The sequence below is a fragment of the Carcharodon carcharias genome, chromosome 17 (assembly GCF_017639515.1).
Source record: "Carcharodon carcharias isolate sCarCar2 chromosome 17, sCarCar2.pri, whole genome shotgun sequence".
NCBI lineage: Eukaryota > Metazoa > Chordata > Chondrichthyes > Lamniformes > Lamnidae > Carcharodon > Carcharodon carcharias.
Window position 1 is genome coordinate 75210581 of NC_054483.1, and position 24403 is coordinate 75234983.

General features: G+C 40.0%; 2 protein-coding genes across 3 annotated transcripts in view; one reads left to right on the forward strand and one right to left on the reverse strand.

The window, feature by feature from the left end:
- LOC121289791 (minichromosome maintenance complex binding protein) overlaps nucleotides 1–18024 on the reverse strand; it is a 36595-nt gene extending 18571 nt beyond the window's left edge. The window contains exons 1-9 of one of the 2 annotated variants that reach the window (XM_041209601.1): nucleotides 17878–18024; nucleotides 13648–13733; nucleotides 9431–9571; nucleotides 5236–5277; nucleotides 4110–4211; nucleotides 3864–3993; nucleotides 3084–3232; nucleotides 1438–1535; nucleotides 650–828 (exon numbers count right to left, since the gene is read on the reverse strand). In XM_041209601.1, coding sequence (XP_041065535.1) covers nucleotides 650–828; nucleotides 1438–1535; nucleotides 3084–3232; nucleotides 3864–3993; nucleotides 4110–4211; nucleotides 5236–5277; nucleotides 9431–9571; nucleotides 13648–13733; nucleotides 17878–17935 — 985 coding nt within the window. In that variant the 5' untranslated portion in view covers nucleotides 17936–18024. The remainder of the gene's footprint in view (nucleotides 1–649; nucleotides 829–1437; nucleotides 1536–3083; nucleotides 3233–3863; nucleotides 3994–4109; nucleotides 4212–5235; nucleotides 5278–9430; nucleotides 9572–13647; nucleotides 13734–17877) is intronic. The other variant, XM_041209602.1, reaches the window with a different exon arrangement.
- A 249-nt stretch (nucleotides 18025–18273) lies between these two features.
- Nucleotides 18274–24403, forward strand: part of LOC121289831 (SEC23 interacting protein) — a 126081-nt gene continuing 119951 nt past the window's right edge. Inside the window, exon 1 of the mRNA XM_041209718.1 lies at nucleotides 18274–18442. Within this exon, the coding sequence (XP_041065652.1) occupies nucleotides 18298–18442 (145 nt within the window). The 5' untranslated portion in view covers nucleotides 18274–18297. The remainder of the gene's footprint in view (nucleotides 18443–24403) is intronic.

Below are 24403 nucleotides of genomic sequence, written 5' to 3' on the forward strand. Positions count from 1 at the left end.
GAATGGTTGATTCAAGAAATCAGATTCTCTATCACTGTAATTTGTACATTTTTAAATATCCCATTCATTTCAAAAGAATTGCCCAACACTTGGAATTCAACGTTGCTGCCGCTCCTCCCAAATATGTCATCTATATACTTATTTAGTCAGGTTTTGTGTTCAAGCTGAGAAATATCAGGAAAGTATTTCATTCCCCAGTACTATTCCTGACATAAAGTGAAGTCATGAAACACTCCAAGCTCAGGCTCTGTACAACCCAATAAAGTTCCTTCTGCCCGCCTCCCTAACTTTGCTGTAACAAACCCTTGAGTTTTGCTATTTTGCACCGAAGAGAACTATCCCCAGGTCTCAATTGAAAAATTTCTAATTACTGAATATTTGTTGGCAGTTCTGCTTTGTGCCTTTCCCAAACTGGTTTGAGACAACCCAAAATCACTTCCAGCTCAGGAGCATTATGACAAAATCTCTGTACCGCTGGGTGTATCTACAGTCTACAGCTGTACCTAACTTGGGTCTCAAGATGGTGCGATAAACATTTCTACCATTCTTTCCAAAATAAAATTCAACGCACGGCACATTCCACAACTAAACATATGCAGGCACTGCAAGTACATAAAATAAACACAGCTATGTGGAAAATTGGACTCACAGTCTTTGTGTTCTTTATCTTTCAGAGTAGTGGGAAGGAAAGGATTAACATGCTGCAGTTTGCGAGTTACGATGGCATGAAGCCTTGGAACCAATGAAGGTGGAGGACTGTGAACACGCTGCTCTTCCATGGTGTCCATACATTCAGTTGGATTCAGGATCGATGAACCATCTTTTGTGCTATATCCATGGGAAAAGCAAATAAGTTCTCAGTAACTATCATTTCAGTAGTAACAAAGCTGCAAACTTCAGATTTATCTTCCTTGTCTCTTCAAAAGCAAGACGGCATTTAGATCCACGTTGTAAACAAAAAGCTCTTCCACTTCCATTATATCACTGCACTGAATTACTCCATGAAAAAATCTCAATTAATAATACAAGTTATTAATTCAAGCAGGAATCAAAGAACGGTCATTTCACAGTCAAACAACACAATGTGTATTGAAAACAGAAAATGCTGGAAAAACTCAGCAGGCCTGGCAACATTTAGTTTATGCAAGGTTAAGCATAAAATTTTAATTAATTCAGTCATTCTACATAGCACTTGATAAAATGATACTAATTGCTCAGATTAAATTCCGACAAGGTATTCCGTTTAAGCGTATATGAAGCACAACAAACTGATCCTTGAGCTCCTTAAAACAAGAAATCCCTTTAATTTCTGTTGCAAGACTAAATGCTTCATGATAAGAAAAGTATGTGAAAATTAAAGAGGCACAAAAGCTCACTGAACAATCTTTATATTAGGGCTGATGAGTACAGCAATACATTAGTGACCTAATGCCTTACCTCTCATCATTTATTACACCAAGTGCTGGATCGACTGATAAAATCCCATAAACCTCCAGCATATCATTCACTTTGAAACTATCCCAGTCCTCATAGACCTGCCAAATAGGAGAATAAAACATTAATGCACAAGCATTCTGAACCAAATAATGCATGACTGAAGCAAGGATCCAGTATCAACGTGGGCTTTTAATTAAAATATACTAAGTTACATGGTTGCCTAACAACCCAAGATGGAAAAAATTGAAAAATGGCTGCGCAAGCTTGATTATTTTAGGGAATTTATAAAAATATTTCGAGCTGGAGTACTGTATGCAATTTTGTGTCCACACTTTAAGAAGGATGCCAAGGCCTTGGAGAGGGTGCAGAGGAGATTGTCAAAAATGGTACCAGGGATTCAGGACTTCAGTCACATGGAAAGACTAGAAATGCTGGGGTTGTTCTCCTTTGAGCAAAGAAGGCTAAAGGGAGATTTAAAAGAGTGCATTGATAGAACATATAAGGATAAATGTTTGCAATGGAACAGTCGGTAGCCAGAAGAGAGATTTAAGATATTGCCAAAAGAGCTAGAGATGATATGAGGAGAATTTTTTTTTAATGTAGTGAATAATTATGATTTGAAATGTATTGTGTGAAAGGGTGGTGGAAGCAGATTCAATAATACTTATCAAAAGGGAAGTGTGTAAATACTTGAATGGGAAAAGGCTACAGGGCTAAAAAAGCGGTAAAGTAAAACAAATTGGATAACCCTTTCAAAGAACTGACAAAAGCACGATGAGTTGAATGGCTTTCTTCTGTGTTGCTCCATTACATGATTGTAACAGATACACCAATTACAAGAAAAAGTATGATGTACTTGCTTTACTGAAAGTAGTAATTATGGCATTTATCCAAGAGGAAAACTGGTCAGTTGCTTCCACTCCCTCTAACAGCAGAAAGGACTTGAAAGATTGACTTAACAATCAAAATGCACTTTCTGTGAATCAATTAACCCATCAAAATAGATTCCCACCATTAATAATTAGCAACAGTTTTTGGATTGAGTAGATTGCATATTAAATCTCTGCATCTGGTTTCTTCAAAAACATTTGGCAGGATATTTGGAGCTAAAGATCTCTGTAACAGCTTGGTGGCTGGTGAAACTGGTGAGGTCCAATATAGCATTAGTAAAGCTGATCAGCATCTTGTGAGACACAAAGAGCATGACCTGCTTCCATATTTACTTACAAAGTATACCTGCAGTATCCAAAAGGAACCCATCAGATTGTGTTCTCCTCCCCCAAACTATTAAAAGAGTTTTGAAATAGCAATGTTTTTGAAGAATTCAAAAAAATCTAAGAACATAGAGGTTTTATATATTTTTAGTCAGTCTAGACACAAAACTGAGGCTTTGGAAATTAAAATGTACACACCATGCAATGCATTAAAATTTAATTGAATGCAATCAACATGACAAACAATGTGTAATTTTTGCCTTATTACCAGATCTATGACTGTTAAAATCTAAAATGAAACACATACGCTTATATACGTATTCTGTAATATTTGAAAGGAAATTACTTCATAGAAATTTATCACTGCTTATTGATGTTACCAAATAAGTACAGCTGCATTATGCATTTCATCCTTCACAAACACATCACTACCTTCACAAGACATGCAGGCCCTTTCTCTCCTGGTAATGGGAAATTGAGGTCAATTGAGGTTGTGCAGTTAGGTGAACTCTGGTGTCCACCTGGTGCTTCCTTCTCAAGGCGTTTAGCATCTCCACATGCTTGTGAACCACTGCAGCCAGCTGGTACAGAAGTTTAAAAAAACAGTATTAACAACACCTCTTTGGTTGTTTCCAAACCTAATTAGAAACAAGTGAAGTTTCATATTGATCAACCTAATAGCCAGTAGTGAACAAGAAATACAAACATGTCACAACATGGCATGACATTTTATATAGAGACCAGATGTTCCTCAAGTCACAATTATACCGATTACCACCAAGTGCTTAGGAACACAAACAGAGTTAAAACTGTACTTGTACTAGGGAGAAAGGCAGGCCGGACTGTCATTTCCATGTCTTGAATGTCAGAAAATTAGTGAAGTAAAAAATCCTTTTAACTATTATGAAATAAATTAAATGTAATTTGTCACTTTGGTTAGCACATCTCACTTACACCTTTTAGACAGCTGCTTTGTGATAGACGGGTAGTCTGGGAAAATCTCATCACGTGACAGGTGGCAAGGGAGCTATCTCATTTATTAACAGGATGTTACAGAAAGCAGAAACGGTACTACAATTTTGCCTCTAGGGCTACCATGATTAACTTGCATTGTGCAATCAAGAGTGTTATCTTGCAGTATACAGCCATTTCTGCACCCCTTGTTAGTGAACTCAATGAAGGTGTATAGGATTGCTGAATATATGCCCCTACCCGCACACTGCTCTTTTAGTTTGGGTGGATGCATTTCCATGTCTTCATCCTCCTCATAACTCCTCTTGTGTCGGCTTGGAGTATAGGATGTAGAAGGGTTGCCACGTGCCTGGCTGGCACTGGCATAGGCGTATGAAGGCAATTTAAGGAAAACAGAATTACTCAGTTAAATTGCTTTCACTTATTCATTCAGGTGAAAAGCCTCTCAGGCTGAAGCTGAAGGAACCCATGTCACCAAAAGGATATTTCTTTGACCCACTCTGACTCTCCAGGCACTGGAATACAGTAAAATGTCTGCCTCTCCAGAGTGACACATTTGGCAGAGTTTAAGGCAACCTCTTGTTGGAGCTGGGGAAGAAAATAAATTCTGTAATACATGCCAACAAAATTCAGTTATCATATCCTAATCCAGTATCCCACTCCAATTCACGTGATGAAAGACAATACACAGCAACAATTTTGAATTAAAATGGCACTGTATTCCCATGTATGGTATTTGTTAGTGATATCATTGCTAATAACTAATTTCAGTCAAGGTGTCTGTTGGTACATTGTAATTGATCTCAACAGCTCTGGAATTGATAGCCTGCTGGAAAATGCACACTTGGGCACTGAGTGTGATAAGGATCAAACTGAGCTATGAAGTTTTCAACATAAAACAAACAACTTACACTCACCAGCAATGCTCACAATTGAAGAACAGGTTACTTGGGTGGAATGCAGGAATGACACTGGTGCTTACAGAACCAAATCTCAGCAAAATATCTTCAGGAATTCAGTGACAATGACTCTAAACATGAAGTTCTTGGCATGGATGCAACCTTCTTTTCACAAGCGGGTGTGTTACCAATTGAGCCAATATGTTAAGTAGCTTGTTATTTTGACAGGTATTTACATGTAAACGTGGCCATTTACAACAGAGAGTTGAAAGGAGGTGGAAGCAGCATATTTATAAAATGAAAGATATAAAACAACCAATGAGCAATAATATTTTACCCATTGATGAAAACAATTTTTGCTTTTGTTAAATAAAAGGATATATGAAAATTTCCTTTGTCTTCAGCATTCAGCCAACTTTACCTTTAAGCAAGCTCCATCTACTGTCATAAAGTAAAAGTGCACCTAATCATCACATCAGTGTTCCTGTACTTGATTTAGATTCCTGTAAATGTTGCTGTCTCAAACTTATATTAGCCTTTAACATTCTGTCTTTAGGACAGTAGCATCCTGTTTCTAGACTGTGTAACCCACTCATTAACTACTGTTAAACGTCAAAATCGTTAAATCTGTAGAATTTAGTACTTAACATACAACTGTCTTAATAAACAGGCAAAGTGCATTGAAGGCAACTATATAGTGGGCAACTACTTACCCCACATTCAGCAACATCTTTGTATTTTCCAAAGCGTAGAACCTACCAAAAGCAATTTTACAATTGGAAATCTTTTCAAACTAGAGGAATATTAAAAACTAGTTGAAAAAACATACAATATACAAAAATGCAATGTAGAGATGCACATGCAAATAGTCAGTCATAATAAATGTGATAAGTAATAGTGCACAGTTCAATTACAAAGCAAAAAACATGCTTCTAGCTCAACTTCAAATACAATCAAACAAAAGAGCTTCCAGCATTGTGTAGGACATTGTTTGCTAGAGTGCTTCTTTGCATATTGTGAAAGCTGAATCTATTAAAGATAATGCAGTAAAAGTCCAGAAATGATGCAACAAGGGATTTCCATTTTAAATTTAGAGATTTATATTAAGATGACCCTTCAGCTCATCGGATCTCATCCTTCCAGAGTAGCACGTTTACAACCTTGCCTTCATAGCATCTAGTGGTTTCTTTAAAGAGCCTCAACTACCCATCCTAGCAATCCACTCCAGCTAGTCATCATCCTCCAAAAAGAATGCTGTCGGGTGTCTGTCCTAAATGTTCTCTTCACTATCCTAGAGCTTTGCTCCTCTTACCTTGGTATTCAGAACATCAGATAGCAAGGTTCCAAATTGCATTAAATTTCTTTACAAAATTTCATTTAATGTGTCAGAGGCTGAAGCACAATTCTACTGCAAACAAAATTGTCCTGTTCTTTATGTTATGACAGCAGACCATAGCCCGAATTGCTTATGAACATACTGAACTTTTAAGTAACACTTTTTTTTTAAAAGCACATAAAAGCAAAAACTGGCTGAGACTGTAAAGTAACCACTTTCTGGAAAATTCTTATATGGATTACGCTTGACCAAATAGTTCAGAGTGCGGAATGCCACACCTAAAAAGGTGTCAAGACCTACTTCAAGACAGATGCTTCAAAGGAAAAGATGCAATGCAAAAATTGAACTGTAATCTCCTTTGGTTGCAGAGATAAAGAAAAGGCTCATTACCACCTTAGCAGAAATCATCTCCTGAGTAAGATCCCAGATTGTGGACATGATGTGAGTTGAAAAGAAAGCAAATCTGGGTGAAAGTCGTGTTTGTTGTTTTCCTTTGCAGGGATAAAAAAAGGGTTAAAAAGCCAACTGCAACCCTAGTTATGCGCTAATATTGGGTGTTGCAGGTCTGGTGTGTGAGGGTGTGCTGTGAAGGTCACAGCTGAAGAACATCAACTATGTGTCCCTGTGCTTGCAGGTTAAAAAGCCCCCTCTCTCTGGTTGCTGGACCCAAATCACAAGTTAGCAAAGCCACAGTTGAAAAGGAAACAGGACAACTCCTTTCAGCTAACCTGCAGAACCAAGAATCTCCAAAAGCACTGTTCAACTGCCAAAGTAAGCTCTACTGGAATCACCCAATTTAATGGCCACAACGTTTCACCATCTACTCCTCACAGGCAAGCCAAAAGCTAATTTGTATATATATGTTGAATTTCTATTATTTTTTCTTGCAATTTGGTAACTAATAAACTCACCCTTTCTTTGACTCAAGAAAGCCTGATTAAATTGGCCCCTTTTAAAACATAAATACAATTGGACTGAGAAAAGGTATCCACGAGAGAAGGGATCCTTTTTAAATTAACCTTGTTACGACCAACTGAGGGGTTGCATAAAGAAGAGGAACCAGTTCATCCCTTCTCACCTGGGATCATAATAAATTGGGGGAAACTCGCCCAGGATCCAGTCGTAACATTTACAACGTTATTACCTCTAAAAGACAGCTATAAATGCCAAATAACTAAAGGTGGTGAGCATGATGCTAAGTGCTACAAATTCTGAAACAATTCTAATGAAACAAATTTACACATGGAGGTTACACTTGTTAAAGATTACCTGGGAGGGAGGAGGTGGGGGAAGTGTTGCAAAGAAAACAGATGGGCTGAGTGGAGCTGCAGATGCAAACTCACATAGCCAGGAAGCTTTTCAAGTCTGAATTCCTTTAAAATGCTTTGAAATAAACTATCAAATTTAAGAGATTCAGGCTTTTGATTGCCAATCTATCATAGTAAGCTTACAGGTTGGGGTGAGATTGCCTTGGTGGCAGCTGCAGACGGTAAACAGTGCATTTTAACAGTATTATAACTTATTACCAGTCCAGATGATCCCTGCCTGAATTGGTATCTGCACTGATCTGTCATTTCAAATTGAGGTATTCCAAACATCCCAGCAACTCCTAGCTCTCATGGACTATTAAACTGACATTTCTATAACTGTGAAGGATTGGCAGCATTTTTTTTTTAAACCTTATGGTTAAACATATTGATCCCTAGGAAAGAACAAACAAAGCCTTGTCAAAATTAAAATAGGAAATGTCGTCCCTGGACTTGGAATTCACATTTACTGGTTCTGACAAAAATCCTCGACCCAATGTATCATACTCAGGATAGCATAAAATATCATTGAGATCAAACATCTGCATCACACAAATAAACTGCAAGATTTTCTTCCCTCTAATGAAACCCTCTTTCAACTGAAACGACAGAGGCATTCTGTGCTGTCTCATACCAAATAGCAAAGAGTGGAAAATCTAACACAATTAGTGAAAATGTATTTGGAGAAACAATTGAGAAGCACTGGTAGTTTGTGGGAGGAAAGATGCTGACCAACTAAGTTGCAGCCCATGATTTGATAACACGATTTGCCACAGTATTGTTGATATGACAGGAGGCATTGAAGAGCAGCTAGGCAAAACAGAGAAAGCCCCTTTTCTGTACTAAATTATTGGCTGTGCCAATGCAACACAGATCATGGTTTTCACCTGAAATATCAATTTGTCCAAGGTCAAAACAGACAATAATTTTGCTTTTCTGACCTGAGGGGAACTAATGGCAAAGAACTGTTCAAAATATTAAGGTTGGTAGATGACAGGTCAAAAACAAAAACATCGAGTGTTGTGTCAAGATTTGCAGGGATGGAGAACTGGACGTGAAAGTGGACTTGCTGCTCAGGTGAGAGCTGTTGCACTACCACGTTTATGGCATCACTGTTGTATATACAGGGAGACGTGTGCCACAAAAGCAAACCCAAAATATATTTGGAGCTTGGTATTAGATAGGACATTAGGATTGAAGCTCAGTTTGGAGTTGAACTTAACACAGATGTTCTGTGCATTTTAGTCCACTTCTAGTGAGTAGAACAATGTTTTCCCTCAATTTCTCAAAAGAGAGATTTCTACAGATTACAAAAAGTAGTTTTTTTTTGTAAGACAGCATTTGTAATAATCTTTTACTCAAAGAACTTTTTATTTACGGCCTTAAGGAAAAGGGTGCATCAACCAGTCAGAGGTGGCAGACCTGAACAAGGACAAAAGAGACAAAAAAAAGAGGTGACCAATTACATTATTTCTCTGTGCTGGAAACCAACCTCTTCAGGTGATTCTTGGGCAACTCCTCAAAGCCACATCATCACTTAAATTGCCTTAGAGCACTGGTGGCCACAAGATAAATGCACTGAAAAGATGTATATTTTCAAAAGCTTTGTAAGAATCAAATTAAGAGTATGTCAACTTTTTCTTTGAAACATAACCAAAAAGATATAAATGGTACACTTATGTGATAATGTTTGATGGACACAGAAGTTAAAGGTACAAGAACGTAACAGGGTGGGCAAAAGTAGACAAATGTTTTCTGGCTCAGGACTTGGAGTTTAGGAGAATATACGAACACAATGGAAACTGAAAATTCCAAACCATTTTCCAAATACATCAATTTTGACAACATAATATAACATACAAATCATATTGAGCTCGAACCTTTAACTCTCTTTCTTTCTCCACAGATGCTGCCAGACCTGCTGAGTTTTTCCAGATTTTTCTGTCTTTATTTCAGATTTCTAGCATCCACAGTATTTTGATTTTACTTTCATATTTTCTATTTGTTTATAGTTTGAATTACAGGCCACACATGAAAAACATGCCACAGCTCTTTCATTTCCAGGTTTGAAAACTGCACAAAAAATGTACAAGCGATAATAATAGTTCTTGTGAATTCCCAATGAGTGAGGCTTGAGAAAGCTGGGTCAACTGGCAACACAGTTAACAACCACAATGAAGCTATGACGTGCCTTGATGACCATCACTGATTATTTTGCTTCTAACGGTTGTTTCAATGCGCCATTTCTCCCCCAAAAATACTTACTTTAGATTTGGCAGATGTCTCCACAGTTTCATAAATTCCCATGTAAAACTCTGGATCAAACATATCCTGGATCATACAGCGGAATTTCACCAAACTATTTGGCTTTAAATAATGCAGCGGAACATCATTCAAGGATGGCACCTATTATCAGGAGGGAAAAGCTGTATTTCAATCAAATCATTCACAGGGAATGCCATGTTAGCCACTGAAAGAACAGCCTCTCTCATTCCATCAACTTTCACCAATACCATTAACTTTTGTAATAGGTTGCAAGGCTCTCCTCAATGGAAAATAAATACAAGATACACAAGTATGGCTAGAAGAAATGCAATTCTCTCTCTGCATAACAGCTTGGCTCCACAGAAGGGGAACATGTTGAGTAAGGAGAGGGAAACCATCTCTGCAGATTGGGGAATCTATGACAAGTAGACATAGCAAGATTTGAGCCAGACCTTTCAGAAGTGAAATTAGCAAACACTTGTACACATAAAACATGATAGAAGTTTTTTTTACTCTTTCATAGGATGGACACAGAAGTTAAAGGGACAAGAAAGTGACAGGGTGGGCAAAAGTAGACAAATGTTTTCTGGCTCAGGACTTGGAGTTTAGGAGAATATACGAACACAATGGAAACTGAAAATTCCAAACCATTTTCCAAATACATCAATTTTGACAACATAACATATAAATCATATTGGGCTTGAACCTTAAACTCTGTTTCTTTCTCCACAGATGCTGCCAGACCTGCTGAGTTTTTCCAGATTTTTCTGTCTTTATTTCAGCATTACTGGCTAGGCCTGCATTTATTGCTCATCCCTAACTGCTCTTGAGAACGCAGTGGCGAGGTTCCTTCTTAAATTGCTACAGTTTCTCTGGTGTAGGTATGCCCACAGAGCTGTTAGGGAGTTCTAGGATTTTGATCAGCGATAATGAAGGAACGGTGATATAGTTGCATGTCAGGATGGTGTGTGGCTTGGAAGGGAACTGGTAGGTGGTGCTGTTTGCCTGCGTCTGCTGCCCTTGTCCTTCTAGGTGATAACGATTGAGGGTTTGGAAGTTGCTGTTGAAGGAAGTTTGGCAAGTTACTGCAGTGCATCTTCTATCTCAAGGGCAATTAGGGATGGGCGATAAATGCTGGTCTAGACAGCAACACCCACATCTGGTGAAAGAATTTAAAAAACGGGACACACTGTTTTCACTGTGTGCCAGCGGTGAAGGGAGTAAACGTATAAGGTGGTGGACGAGGTGTTGATCAAACAGGCTGCTTTTTCCGGGATGGCGTTGATGGAGTCATGTGTTGTTGGAGCTGCAGTCATGCAGGAAGCATTCCATCACACTCCTGACTTGTGCCTTGTAGATGGTAGACAAGCACTGGGGAGTCAGGAGATGAGTTACATATCGCAGAATTCTCAGCCTCTCACCTGCCCTTGTCACCACAGTATTTATTTGGCTGGTCTAGTTCAGTTTATAGTCAATGTTAACTCCTAGAAATGCTCTTCGCAAACAGATATTGACACCAGGTCAATTGTTACATTTAAAACTGAGATTGACATTTTTTTGGTAACTAAAGCTATTAAGAGATATGGGGAAGGTGGATAAAAGAGTCCGTTTGCAAATCAGTCAATGATCTCATCGAATGGCAGAACAGGTTCAAGGTCTAAATGGCACATTCCTGTTCCCATGTTCCTAAACAGCTTGCATCAGAAAGCTAAAACCATTTTGCCCCAATGCAAACTATATACTCAAACTGCATCAACTTTAATTAGAAATTAAAAGGCAAGGTTTTAAATATCCTTTCAAAACACTTCATGTGGAATCACACAAGATAATAAGTGAGTCAATGCCAGACATATAATGTAGTTTATCCCCTGTAGTGGGTATAGTGAAGTGGATTTTATAGCAAGTTCCAGTGCAAAAGTTCACAGAAAGTCTATGAACAAGTGTAAGTTAATTCCCTGGTGACCACAAAATCTGGGCCATTATTTGAATTGTACAAGACAAATATTAAAGGAAGTGCTAACTTTTCTCTAACATGAAGTTTGGAGCAAGTTGGTAAAACTGCTGAAATCTCGGGGGCAGAAGCGGAGTCTTCAAATGTGAGTTAAGCAACTCAGAAAGGAAAAAATCCAAACTGTATATACATGCAACCAATATTCGTTTAATCTGTTTGAGAGTCTGAATTACAAGTCAAACTATGGCAAAGACCAAAAAAACACTTATTTGGTTTTTGCCTCAAGATCATTAATTCAATACTCCTTCACATAAGTTTTGCTTTGAAAGACATTTACTATTATTTAACACTGGGATATATCACTGGCTGCATACATCTCTCTGGCTCAATGCGATTAAGTCCTTTAACCAATGAGGCATTCTGAGGTGATACAACTGGCAGGTTAAATACCGCAGGTTTTCAATGTTGGTACCAAAATGGTAGTTAGGCCACCTACACCTTTATCAGATACCTGATTCATTATGCTATGTAAAATTGATCCAAGCAAGATGGTGAAGTACAAAATAAGACACAGATCTTTTCTTTGTTAGTAGGTTTATTCACAGGATGTAGCATTACAGATCTCTGCCTCCTAACTACTAACCCAGTGTTCCAGCTGACTCTCTTTATATTATTTTGAGTGTGCAGAAAAACAAAAAGTAATTAACAAATTAATAAATAAGTTAACTAGTTAACAGCCCCTTAAAGGGCACTGCAACAAAAATCAAAACTTTAAAGGAAGCTCATTTAAATTAAAATATTTCAGGAGGGGGCATGGGGGGGTGCAGGGGAGAAGATGATGCACTCTAGCCCCTGTGGTGCCCACCGGTCATGGAAGGCCTCAAGCATACCAGCAGACACCACATGCTCCCTCTCCAAGGATACCTGGGTGCAGACGTAACCACAAAACAGAGGCAGACAGTTAGTTGAAAGGCTCCCTCCACTGCCTGATCCTGTTTAAGGTCGCCATGGCCAGGAGCAGCTTAACAAGGAGGTCCTCCAATCTGCCTACTCCTTTCTTCAACAGGTGGCCAAACATCAGGAACGTGGGGCTGAAGTGCAACCAAAGGTTAAGCAACAGTCCCCTCAAATAATGGGGCTGCAATCTTGCACAACCTATACACACATGGAACGCAAATTTCCTGAGACAACAGAAAAGCCAGGCGGTCTGAGAGCCTGTGAACCATCTTCTTTTGCACAGGATCTGATTCTTCTTTATGAGCTCTTTCAAAAATAATAAACAAATATAAACAAATTAACTTTACACTGAGGATACCCTCCATCGTATTGTGTGGCACCACCACCATGCTAAATGGGATAGATTTCAAACAGACCTAGCGAGTGGATGATCCATCTCGGCCTCCTCCAGAGGTCCCCAGCATCACAGTTGCCAGTCTTTAACCAATTTGATTCACTCCATGTGATACCAAGAAACGGCCAAAGGCACTGGACAAGGCTATAGGCCCTGACAAAAGAAGATGCACTCTAACCCCCGTGGTGTCCACTAGTTGTGGAAGGACGCCATGTGTTCGTTCTCCAGGAACACCCAGGCGTGAATGTAGCCATGAAAGAGGGGCATAAAATCAGACAGAACAAACCCCTCAACCACCCACTGCCTGGACCTGTTAATGACCACTTTGGCCAGGCCCAGGAGCAGCTGACAAATCAATAAAGGAGGGGATGACAGCCCCTGGTGAGGCACTGCAACAAAAATCAAAAAGTCAAACGAAGCTTAACTAGATGAACCAAAATATTATTCATGGGGGCGACGATGCACCTCAGTCCCCACGGCGCCCAGCAGTCGCAGAAGGCATTGAGCGCACCGGTGATACTGCGTGCTCCTTCTCCAGGAACAACCAGGCATAAACATTGTCATGAAAGAGGGGCAGAGAATCAGGCCAAACAAACCCCTTAACAACCCGCTGCATGGCCCAGGAGCAGTTGACTCTCTTCATATGTGTCCTCCATTCTTAATAAATCAACATAATCAACTGAACATTAACATGCTACATCATTTATTTGGTCATATATCTGGGCTATAATGCCACTGAACTCAATATTTTGATATCATAAATATTCACGAGAAATTTGTTAAACAAATGAATATCTTAATAAATTATATCTCCCAAAATTTCAAAATGGGTTAATTCCACACAATTCTGACAAGAAAAGTCTTTGTTTACACTACCACTATGTTTGCACCATATTTACAAAAATAACCGCCTACCCAACTTGATGCAGTCGTCTCCTTTAGCTTCTCTCTGAAATATTCAATCACTTTCTTCTCCCATTCACCACTGGCACCATTTTGAACTGCAAAAGCAAAAAATGCATGTCAAGTCCCAGGTTTTAAAAACATTTCCTAACATGCAGTTAGATTTTCATGGATTTCAAGTGATTGGTCAGGTGTGTCAGAGATGCTACAGGATGCATTTATAGATTATACTTAACACAAAAGGAATGTCCCATAGTGCTTCAGGTACATTATCAGGCAAAAACAAATGGAAGCCTCAGCAAAGGAGGAGATATTTGGGATAATGACCAAATATATAAGTTTTAAGTAGGGTCTTAAAGAGGAAAGGCATATAGTTTTGACCATGGACCTAGATAGCTGAAAGCATTACCAGCAATTGGGGGGGAGGCATAAGATGGCAGGGGAATGGAGAGTTGTGGGAGGAGGCAAGGTTACACATGAGAAGGGAAGACCACAAAGGAATTAAAACATGAGGATGGAAATGTTGAAGAGGAGATAACGTGGGACTGGGAGGCAATGTCAAGCAGCAAAGAACAGAGTAATGGATGAGCTGGACTTCATGTGGTATAGGATGTATGCGTAGAGTTTTGAATGAGCTTAAGTTTTTCTAGTGTGGAGGAAGGGAGGTCCAGCCAAGACAGCATTGGAATGATCCAGTCAAGAAGTGACAAGACATGGTTTAGAGAGTGTCAGCAGCACATAGGCTGAAGGGGAGGTGGAGGCAGACTATGTTAAAGAAATCTTTGTGATGGACGGCTATGGGGGTTTGAAGCTCAGCTCGGGTTGAAGTCAGACATGAAGGTTATGAACAGTCCAATTCAAGCAGACATTGCTCAATGGAGGAAGTGATTGGAGTCGGTGGCAAAGATAGAGTTTGTGCAAAACAATGGTTTTAGTCTTCTCAACTTTGGAGCATCCAATAGTGAACATCAGTCAAGCAGTCCGACAGTACAGAGGTCAAGAGTGATAGCAGAAAAGTAGAGCTGAGTATTGTTAGCATAGCTATGTAGAAAGGCCATGAATATGGATGGTGTCAAAAAGGGCAACACATTTGGAAGAAGAGGACTCTAGCAAGGATAGTTCCATGGAAGACTCCTTTTATAATTTCACAATAAGACAAGAAACAAATAACTGAAAGAATAATCTATGGCAGGTTTATTTTTGATTACAGGATTGAGTACAAGTCTATACAAGCATGTAGGGGTGTATTCAGAGATGTATTTAGAAGTGTATTTATGATGTATTTACAGGTACTTAGGCATGTAGTTAGACCATACATTTAGTCTTGATATGAAGCAATTTTCAACCTGATCCTTCAGTGTAGCATGATGTTCTGGAGGTAGCTTCACTCTGCCTTGTCCTGGAAGTCATGTAGGGCCTTGAGCACTTGGTCCAGGAGTGACAATTGTAGCATAAGTCCCCAAGACTTCTGCAACAATCCACCTTGAGGTTTAGTTTGTTGTTAAGGACTAGTTTACCTGCTGATTTTCCAAAGAATGCTCAATATGTAACAGCTAAATTTTCTCAGCTCAAGATTTCAGGAAGACAGGACTCCCATTTCCCAACACACAGCTCATCATAACCAGTCACCAGACTCTGCAAGGTGGAACCACAAGAAACCTACTGGTGAAGACAACACGGCAACTCCCCTTGAACTTTTCTTCCCACCCATAGCACCAGTTTTCCAATCAATGAGATGAGGAACAATGACAACTGGTACTTATCTGGCATCATTATATCAATAAAACATCTTGATGTATTCCAGAAGAATATGACACATAAGTAGGTATTCAGACAGATGACTAAAAGCTTAGAGGTAGGTAATGGCACAGCCACCAATAGGGGAGCAATTCAAAATCAAGAATGCTTAAGAGGCCAGAATTGGAGGAGCGCAGACATATGAGGGTTGTGGGCTGGAGATTAAAGAGATAGGAAGGGGTGAGATCATGAAGAGATTTGAAAACAAGAATGATCATTGCTTATCTGGGAGCCAGTGGAGATCAGTGAGCACAAAGCTTATGGACAAATGGGATTTGGTGTTAATAATGACATGGGTAGAGTTTTTGGATGACCTCAAGTTTATAGAAGGTAGTATGTGTGAGGCTGACCAGAACTGTGTTAGAATAGTCAAGTTTTAAAAGTTACAAAGACATGGATGAGCGTTTCAGCAATTCGGCCCCTCAAGCCTGCTCTACCATTCAATAAGATCATGGCTGATCTGATTGTGGCCTCACCTTTACATTCCCACCTCCCACTGGTATCCCTTAATTCCCTGTTAGTCAAAAATCTATCTACTTCCTGCCTTAAAAATACTCAATGACACTGTCTCCACGGCTCTCTGGGGGAAGAAAGTTCCAATGTCTCCCAACTCTCAGAAAAAAAAATCTCATCTCCACCTTAAATGGGAGACCCCTTATTTTTAAATTGTGTCCCCTAGTTCTAGTCTCTCCCACAGGGGGAAACATCCTTTCAGCATCCACCCAGTCAAGTCCCCTCAGGATCTTATATCTTTCAATAAGATCACCTCTCATTCTTCTAAACTCCAGTGGATACAGCCCAATCTGTCCAACCTTTCCTCAAAAGATAACCCATCGACCCCCCCCACCCCCCATTTCCAAGTATCAATGGAGTGAACCTTCTCTGAACTGCTTCTAACGCATTTATATATTTTCTTAAACAAGGAGACCAAAACTGTATACAATATTCCAAATGTGGTCTCACCAACACTCTCTACAGCTGTAGCAAAACATCCCTTTTATATTCTATTCCTCTTGCAATAAACAACATTCCATTTGCCTTCCTAATTACTTGCTGTACTTGTATACTTTTTTTATGATTCATGTACTAGGACACCCAGATCCCTCTGTACCTCAGAGTTCTGTAATTCCTCCCAAATTTTTGCCCACTCACTTAACCTTTCTATATCCCTTTGTAGATTCCTCATGTCCTCTTCACAACTTACTTTTCTATTTATCCTTGTATCATCAGCAAATTTTGCAACCATACGTTCAGTCCCTTCATCCAAGTCATTGACATGAATTGTAAATATTTGAGGCCTCAGCACTGATCCCCATGGCACTCTACTCTCCCCATTATTTAATTAGAGGAAATTTCTATTCATCCAGTACTGGATGCCAAGGTACTCGGTGCAAAGGAAAGACAGCGACCTCAGGGCAAACTGGCAGTCAAGCTGCTTTTACAGCTTCTGCTAAATCCTTAATCATGGCCACTTCTCAGCTCCAACAGACTGAGCAGTTTTGTGCAGGTTATACATGAACGACTTACGAATCACTACGTGATGATGATGAACCATAGCACTAGAAATATTAATAATTCTATTAATCATGTAAACCTATGTTCAGAAATATATTCAACCAAGCTCTTTTTCTAGAAAGAAGGCATTTGATGAACAATTCACTCTGCTATAGTACTGTGTCAGAAATGCACCAATTAAACCACAATGTTTGAACGTGTGATGGTTGAACACCGAACAAAACAGATATTTACCACTAAGGAAACCTTTGATCTGAAAGTGCAGTGATAGATTATATGCGTCACATGGACCTTCCAGGGACTTACCAGTAACGTGAATGGTGGATTTTGTTACTGGCAGGCATTGAAGTTATGTAGAACACATTCTATTATTTGCTTAAATTAACATGTATCAATCCACCAAAGGAAATCCCCTACGCGTGCACAATACAACTGCCCCAGCACAAAGCGTGGCCAGTCTTCTAATACTTCAAAAAACTTGCAATTCAGAGCAAAGACATTTAAAATATTTTGGAATATTGAAGGATCTGTCATGCCACCACGATCCCCAATTAACTCAGCTTGGTCTATTACAGACCCCAAAAAATTGGCCTCTAATAGTACAAAACACATTATAAAGCCAATGCTTTTAAAAGTAGTTTATAGTTTCGGCGCTCTAACACGTAATCAGCCTACAAGAAATAACTGCTCTTCTAAAAGCCCTGCCTTTCGATTAGGGATTTAAATAAATATTTAAGCTGTAACTTCAATCATGTTTCTTAGTTGGAGTTTAAATCCCTCCAGAAAGGAGGCACAACTGAGGAATTGCGACACTGGAGCTGAGGGAGGGGAAAGGGAGGCCTGTACAAACTCAGCAATCGCAGACCAGGAGAGGGGAATTTTAAACAAATATTGAAGCGATTAGGCCACCAAAAAAAACTGAACACTCACTGAAAATACCCTGCACGGCGCTCAGAGGGTCGTTCACCCAGTCATCCACACACGGCATGTTGAAGAGAAGTTAGTAGGTGGGTGGGGGGAGGGGGACACGGCCGTTGCAACTTTTCCAGAGCAGCGGCCGATCGCAATGGCGGGAAAACCGCGTCATGGACGCAGCTGCCAACCTCTGACCCCCCCCCCGGCCACGCACGCTGCGCCGTGCCGACACCCAAACCCACGCACGCCGCGCCGTGCCGTCACCCAAGCCCACGCACGCCGCGCCGTGCCGTACCGTAACCACCCCCCTCCCCCTCCCCCTCCCCCTCGAGGCAGGCACGCTGCGCCGTGACGTCACGGGCCGGTTTCACCTCTGATCGCCCCGCCCCCAGCCACTCCGCGGAGCCACTGGTTACGTGTCGGTGCCGGAGCAAGATGGCCGAGAGGAAAGGCAACACCAACTTGCTGTTCTCGTCCGATACTGAGTTCAGCTTTCCCGTGCCCTTCATTCCCGTCAGCCAGGCTCAGGCCCTGGCCCCGGGCCCGGGCCCGGTGGCGGACACCAGTCTTCTCTCAGCCGGTGGGTGAATGCGGGCTGAGTTGGGTCGCGGTCCGGAGGGGCAGCTCCGGCTCTGTGGGAGTCCGAGTAATTGAAGGGGAGACATCTGGATCCATGGCCCGGTGTTTGTTTTAAACTCCCTTGGAATGTATTCAATCGCCTACCAAGTGATTGGACCCGTGTAACACCTTATACTGCGAGGGAGGGGGGAATGGTTCAGGTGCTTGAATCATTGAGCATCCTCTGATCTGAGCCTGACGTGTATATTCCATCTGAAAGAAATTGGAGTGGTTTATTCCCAAGAGGTGATACATCAAAAGTCAGTCCTTAAACAAATACATGAGTGATGTTGCTTTGATCACTCGGGCAAGTGAGTTTACGCAGCTCAGACTCACCTGTGGTTTATTTCACCTAAAAATATGTTGCATATGTCGCCCCTACTGCATTTTGGTAACTTGTATAACATGCATGACATATCTTTGCTTTATTTTGTCGGAAGTTAGCACTCTGCAAGTCTTTCTGTATACTCCCGGAGTGCTGGAGTTGCTGTACTGCCAGCTATGACTTAGTAGTCGGACTCTGCCTCCTGAATCAAAAGGTTGTTAGTTCAAATCTCACAAAAAATCTACCTTGACACTTCACTACAGTACTGAGGGCATCCTGCACTTTTGGGAGATCTTTTTCAGGGAAAGATAAACCAAAGTTCCATCTATTTCCTCAAGTGGATGTAAAAATTCCATGGTGCCAGTTAGAAGAAAAGCAAATAAGTTACCCCTGCCAATATATTTTATATCCAACACTTTAAAACAGATTGTCTGATTATTAGCAGATCACTGTGGCTCTTTGCTGTGTGTATGTTTACTGTTAGGTTTCTACATTATAACAGTGATTGCACTTCCAAAGTACACCATTGGCTGTAATGTATTTTTGGGTGCCCTGAGGTTGTAAAAAGTGCTGCATAAATGCAAGAATTTCTTATTGAATACACTGTGCAGATGGTCTGGATGTGCATACATGGAACAGTTGAAATTTGAGGTCAACGTTTTTTACTTTAAGGGCCATCTTCAGAAAACGGATGAAGCAATAGTTAAATAAGTTTCAGTAGTAGGAAATTTTTAGCATTATACAGGAACATTAAAATAGAATCAATTTGAGCATGCCTGTGCAAATACCACTGCAATTCGTGCAGTGTGGGGAAGGGTTCATGAAAGGTGTGGGTTGCTGAAATTGTTTGCTGGATGTTAACTGTAGATGTTCATCCCACATTTGTTGAGTGTTTGAAGCCTTGCATGAAATCATAGCATTAACATTTTCCCTATGTAAGTAAGTATTAAAGTTTACTGATAAAGATATGTTCACAATGTCATCTGGCCTAAATAGATTTTTTATGATCTAGTTATCATAGTACCTTTGAGAAAACAAAATACTGCAGATTCTGGAAATCTTAAATAAAAAAAGAAAATATTGGAAAACCTCAGCAGGTCTGACAGCATTTGTGGAGAGAGAAACCGAGTTAGTGTTTTGAGTCCGTATGACTTTTTTCTCGCTCTGAAGAAGAGTCATAGGGGCTCGAAACGTTAATTCTGTTTCTCTCTCTACAGATACTGTCAGATCTGCTGAATTTTTCCAGCATTTTCTGTTTTTAATCATCGTACCTTTAATGTTTTTGTGCAGTGGAAGGCTCCATTTCAATTTTTGGTGAACAGTGTTTTTTTCCTCTGGTGAAGCATTGCAGCTTAGAAGTAGAATTAATCTTGTAAATTGAAAAATAATGTTTTCTGCTATTAGTTTTTTTCAATTGTGCATTCAATTAAATACTTTAATTTATAAAATGCCTTGTCAGGTTGAAATATCTGAGAACTTGGCATAATGTATTGCTTTTAAAGTAGAATAATTGCTGTTATTTAAGCAAACACAGCAGCCATTCTGTGTCAGTATTGTTCCACAAATGGTGAGACGAATAAATGTTGTTAATCTGATCTTTGGTTGTATTTGAGAGATCAGTGGTGACCAAGACATCAGGAGAATTTTTGAATAATGCTTTAGGATCTTTAATCTGAACCATCAGACAGGATCTTGGTTTAATGGTTTGTCTAATTACCTAATACTAGTCGCGACCCAAAGTTTGGGAACCCCTGAGTTATGCTGTGTATTCGTGACACGTGCTCATCTCTGGAATCTTCTTTGTGTCATATTGGAACTAAACAATGCAAATGGCGGTGGTGGGAGTACAGGGATCAATTTGACTTGAGTTTAAAAACAAGAAATCTATTAAATAACACAGATTTTGTTTTCAGCGCAGCATCAAGCTTAGTGACCCGATTCCCCAGCCGTGGATCCATTTTAAACTTCTCTCTGGATTTCGGCCCAATTCCCGGTGTACTTGAGTAATATTGTTGGGCAGGTGGGGGGTTGTGGGTGGGTGGGTGGGGGTGGGGGGGTGTGGGGTTGCGCAGAGATGGTGGGTCAAACCTGGCTGATCTCATTCTGTAAGTTTACAAAACTACCTCCCCACTAAAATATGGGTTTCGAGTTATCTTGCATATAGGTTCTGTAATTCTCTCAAAAGCATTTATTATCAGTGATCAGCATTCGTAAACATAATTTTCCAATCAATTGGTAATTTTTATCTAAATGGTTAAGTGGAATCCTTTGAGCTAGGAACGGTCAAAACTGCCCTCATCTTGTGTTCAGACCACAGATCGTATGTGGGTCTCCAAATCATCAAGTTTGTGTGGTGAACTATATCTTCAGCATCTGAGGTGAGATGACCAAATTTTACTTTAATTTTTAAGTTACTGCATTGAGTCTTTTCGAGGATAAGGGAATGTTTGGAAGGAAGATAGAAAAGCCGAATATTAGTTAAATGGAAAGAGACTACAGATTGCTGCGGCATAGAAGGATCTGGGTGAGCTTGTACATGAACCACAAAAGTTAGCATGCAGGTCCAGCAAGTAATTAGCCAAATGGAATGTTGGCCTTTATTGCAAGGGGGATGGAGTATACAAATAGTGAAGTCTTGTTACAACTGTACAGAGTGAGATTGTTTCTGGAGTACTCTGCATTGTTTTGGTCTCTTTACTTAAGGAGGGATATACTTGTATTGGAAGCAGTTCAGAGAAGGTCCACTGGACTGATTCCTGGGGTGAGGGGGTTTTCCTTATGAGGAAAGGTTGAGCAGGTTGGGTCAGTACTCGTTGGAGTTTAGAAGAATGAGAAGTGATTTTATTGAAACATGTAAAATTGTGAGGGAACTTTATGGAATAGATGCTGAATGTTTCCCCTTGTTAGAGAATCTAGAACTAGGAAACAGAGATTTTAAAAAAGGAGTCTTCCATTTAAAATGGAAATGAGGAGGAATTTATTTCTCTGAAGTCTTCGGAATTCTCTTCTCCAGAGGGCAGTGGAGGCTGGGTCATTGACTATATTCAAGGATGAGTTAGACAGATTTTTGATCCACAAGGGAGTCAAGAGTTATGGGAAGCAGGCAGGAAATTGAAGTTGAGGCCACAATCATATCAGCCATGTTCTTATTGAATGGTGGAGCATGCTTTATGGGCCAAATGGCCTCCTCCTCCCTCTAGAACTTTTATTCTTAAAACAGACGCACTTCATTTCAAGCCAGAATAATAAATTCTAGATATGGTTCAGAACCCAGGCTTTCTGTAGGCTTTTGCACTGGAAGTTGTGGTGATTAAAAATCCAAAACAGCAAGGATCCTGCGGAGGATCTAGGATCGATGTTAACAGGGTAAGCGATGATATGCCTCCTTAATCAACCAGATTGAAGAATCCTTACTGAGACATGCAGAGTTTGAACCAGGAAGTGCAAATTATGATTGTTAATTGCTAAATCTTGTAGTGAAACTGACATAAATTGAGGGAAACAAGATGGGATTAAGCAGAGATAAGAAACAGTATGAAAGAATGAGACTCCACATTTAAAAAAAATAATAATTTTCAGGGCCAGAGGGGTATTGGCAGCAATTAAGACTATTCAACATTAATTAATTTACACTTGAATGGTTAAACATTAACTTGCTTGTGTTTTTCGTGGATATCTATTGTAAAAGACTCCAGTTTCATGGCATTCCATATATTTCAATGCTAAGTCTCTTAGTGAGATACTGTGAAAGTAAAGCTTGTGGAGGAGCAGGGCAACTTGATAGCAACTTCTTGGTTTTCATTTTAACTGTGCATTTGCAGTCACTGGAAGTTACTGACTGGTTTGCTTTTTAATATCATTGAACACTGATGGCCTGGAATTTGCTGTCAAATTAACAGTGGCGCAATGGTGTTTCTTATTCTTAAAATTATACTCTGCATTTCCTTGGACTTATGATGATAGTTTTGCTGTTGCCAGAATATAGGCATCAAATGTAGTTTTTTTCCCAAATTATTCTGTTTGTTGCGTTTGGTTTCAGGTTGGTTATGCCTGTGCTGATTACAGTGAATTTTCCTTTTTTATTTGGTCATCAGTTGCTGCAGGGATCAGCATATTTATTATTTAAACAGATTCAAAACTGGGTGCTGTAGACAAATGTGCTGTCGTTTCTGGATTCATGTGACAATGCTCAGTAGCTTAGATGTAAGGAGAGGCTGAATGCAAGTATAAGCTAAACAAAATACTGATGGAGGAAAAGTCTGTTTGTTTTCATTAGGGTATCATGAACTTATATGTTTTCTATTGAAAATACTGACCAGAGATGATTTAATTTCATAAACTTTCCTACAAAGTAGAAAGACATATTGTGATGCCTATGTTTCCCTTAGGGCATGTTTTAAATTTTCCTACTTGCTGTATTCCTAACTAAGTTTTCAAAAACATTTTCAGAATTTAGTATTTTACCCATATGTATTTGTATTTTCAAGGAATGCTAAATTCTGTTTCCAAAGTGTTAACAAAGAGAAATTCATTTTTCCAAAACAAAGTTTCTTGACTTACCTAAGGTTGTGGGGTTAGAACAAAGAAAAGTACAGCACAGGAACAGGCACTTTGGCCCTCCAAGCTTGCGCCAATCATATGGCCTGTCAACTAAAACATTTTGTACTTCCAGGGTCCATATCCCTCTATTCCCATCCTATTCACGTATTTGTCAAGCTGCCTCATAAACACCACTATCATATCTGCTTCCACCACCTCCTCTGGCAGCGAATTCCAGACACTCACTACCCTCTGCATAAAAAACTTGCCCCGCACATCTCTATACTTTTCTCTTCTCACCTTAAATCTATGTCCCCTAGTAATAGACTTCCACCCTGGGAAAAAGCTTCTGACTATCTACTCTGTCCATGCCCCTCATAATTTTGTAAACTTCTATCAAATCGCCCCTCAATCTCCGTCGCTCTAGTGAGAACAATCCGAGTTTCTCCAACCTCCCCTCATGGCTAATAACCTCCAGATCAGGCAGCATCCTGGTAAACCTCTTCTGCACCCTCTCCAATGCCTCCATATCCTTCTGGTAATGTGGCGACCAGAATTGCATGCAATATTCCAAGTCTGGCCTAACCAAGGTTCTATACAGCTGCAGCATGACTTGCCAGCTTTTATACTCAATACCCCTGCGGATGAAGGCAAGCATGCCATATGCCTTCCTGACTATCTTATCCACCTGCGTTGCCACTTTCAGTGACCTGTGGACCTGTACACCCAGATCCCTCTGCCCGTCGATGCACTTAAGGGTTCTGCCATTTACTGTATAATTCCTGCCTGTATTAGATCTTCCAAAATGCATTACCTCACATTTGTCCAGACTAAACTCCATCTGCCATTTCTCCGCCCAAGTCTCCAACCGATCTATATCCCATTGTATCCTTTGACAATCCTCTTCACCGTCTGCAACTCCTCCAACCTTAGTGTCGTCTGCAAGCTTACTAATTAGCCCAATTACATTTTCCTCCAAATCATTTATGTATACTACAAACAGTAAAGGTCCCAGCACTGATCTCTGTGGAATTCCACTAGTCACAGCTCTCCATTCAG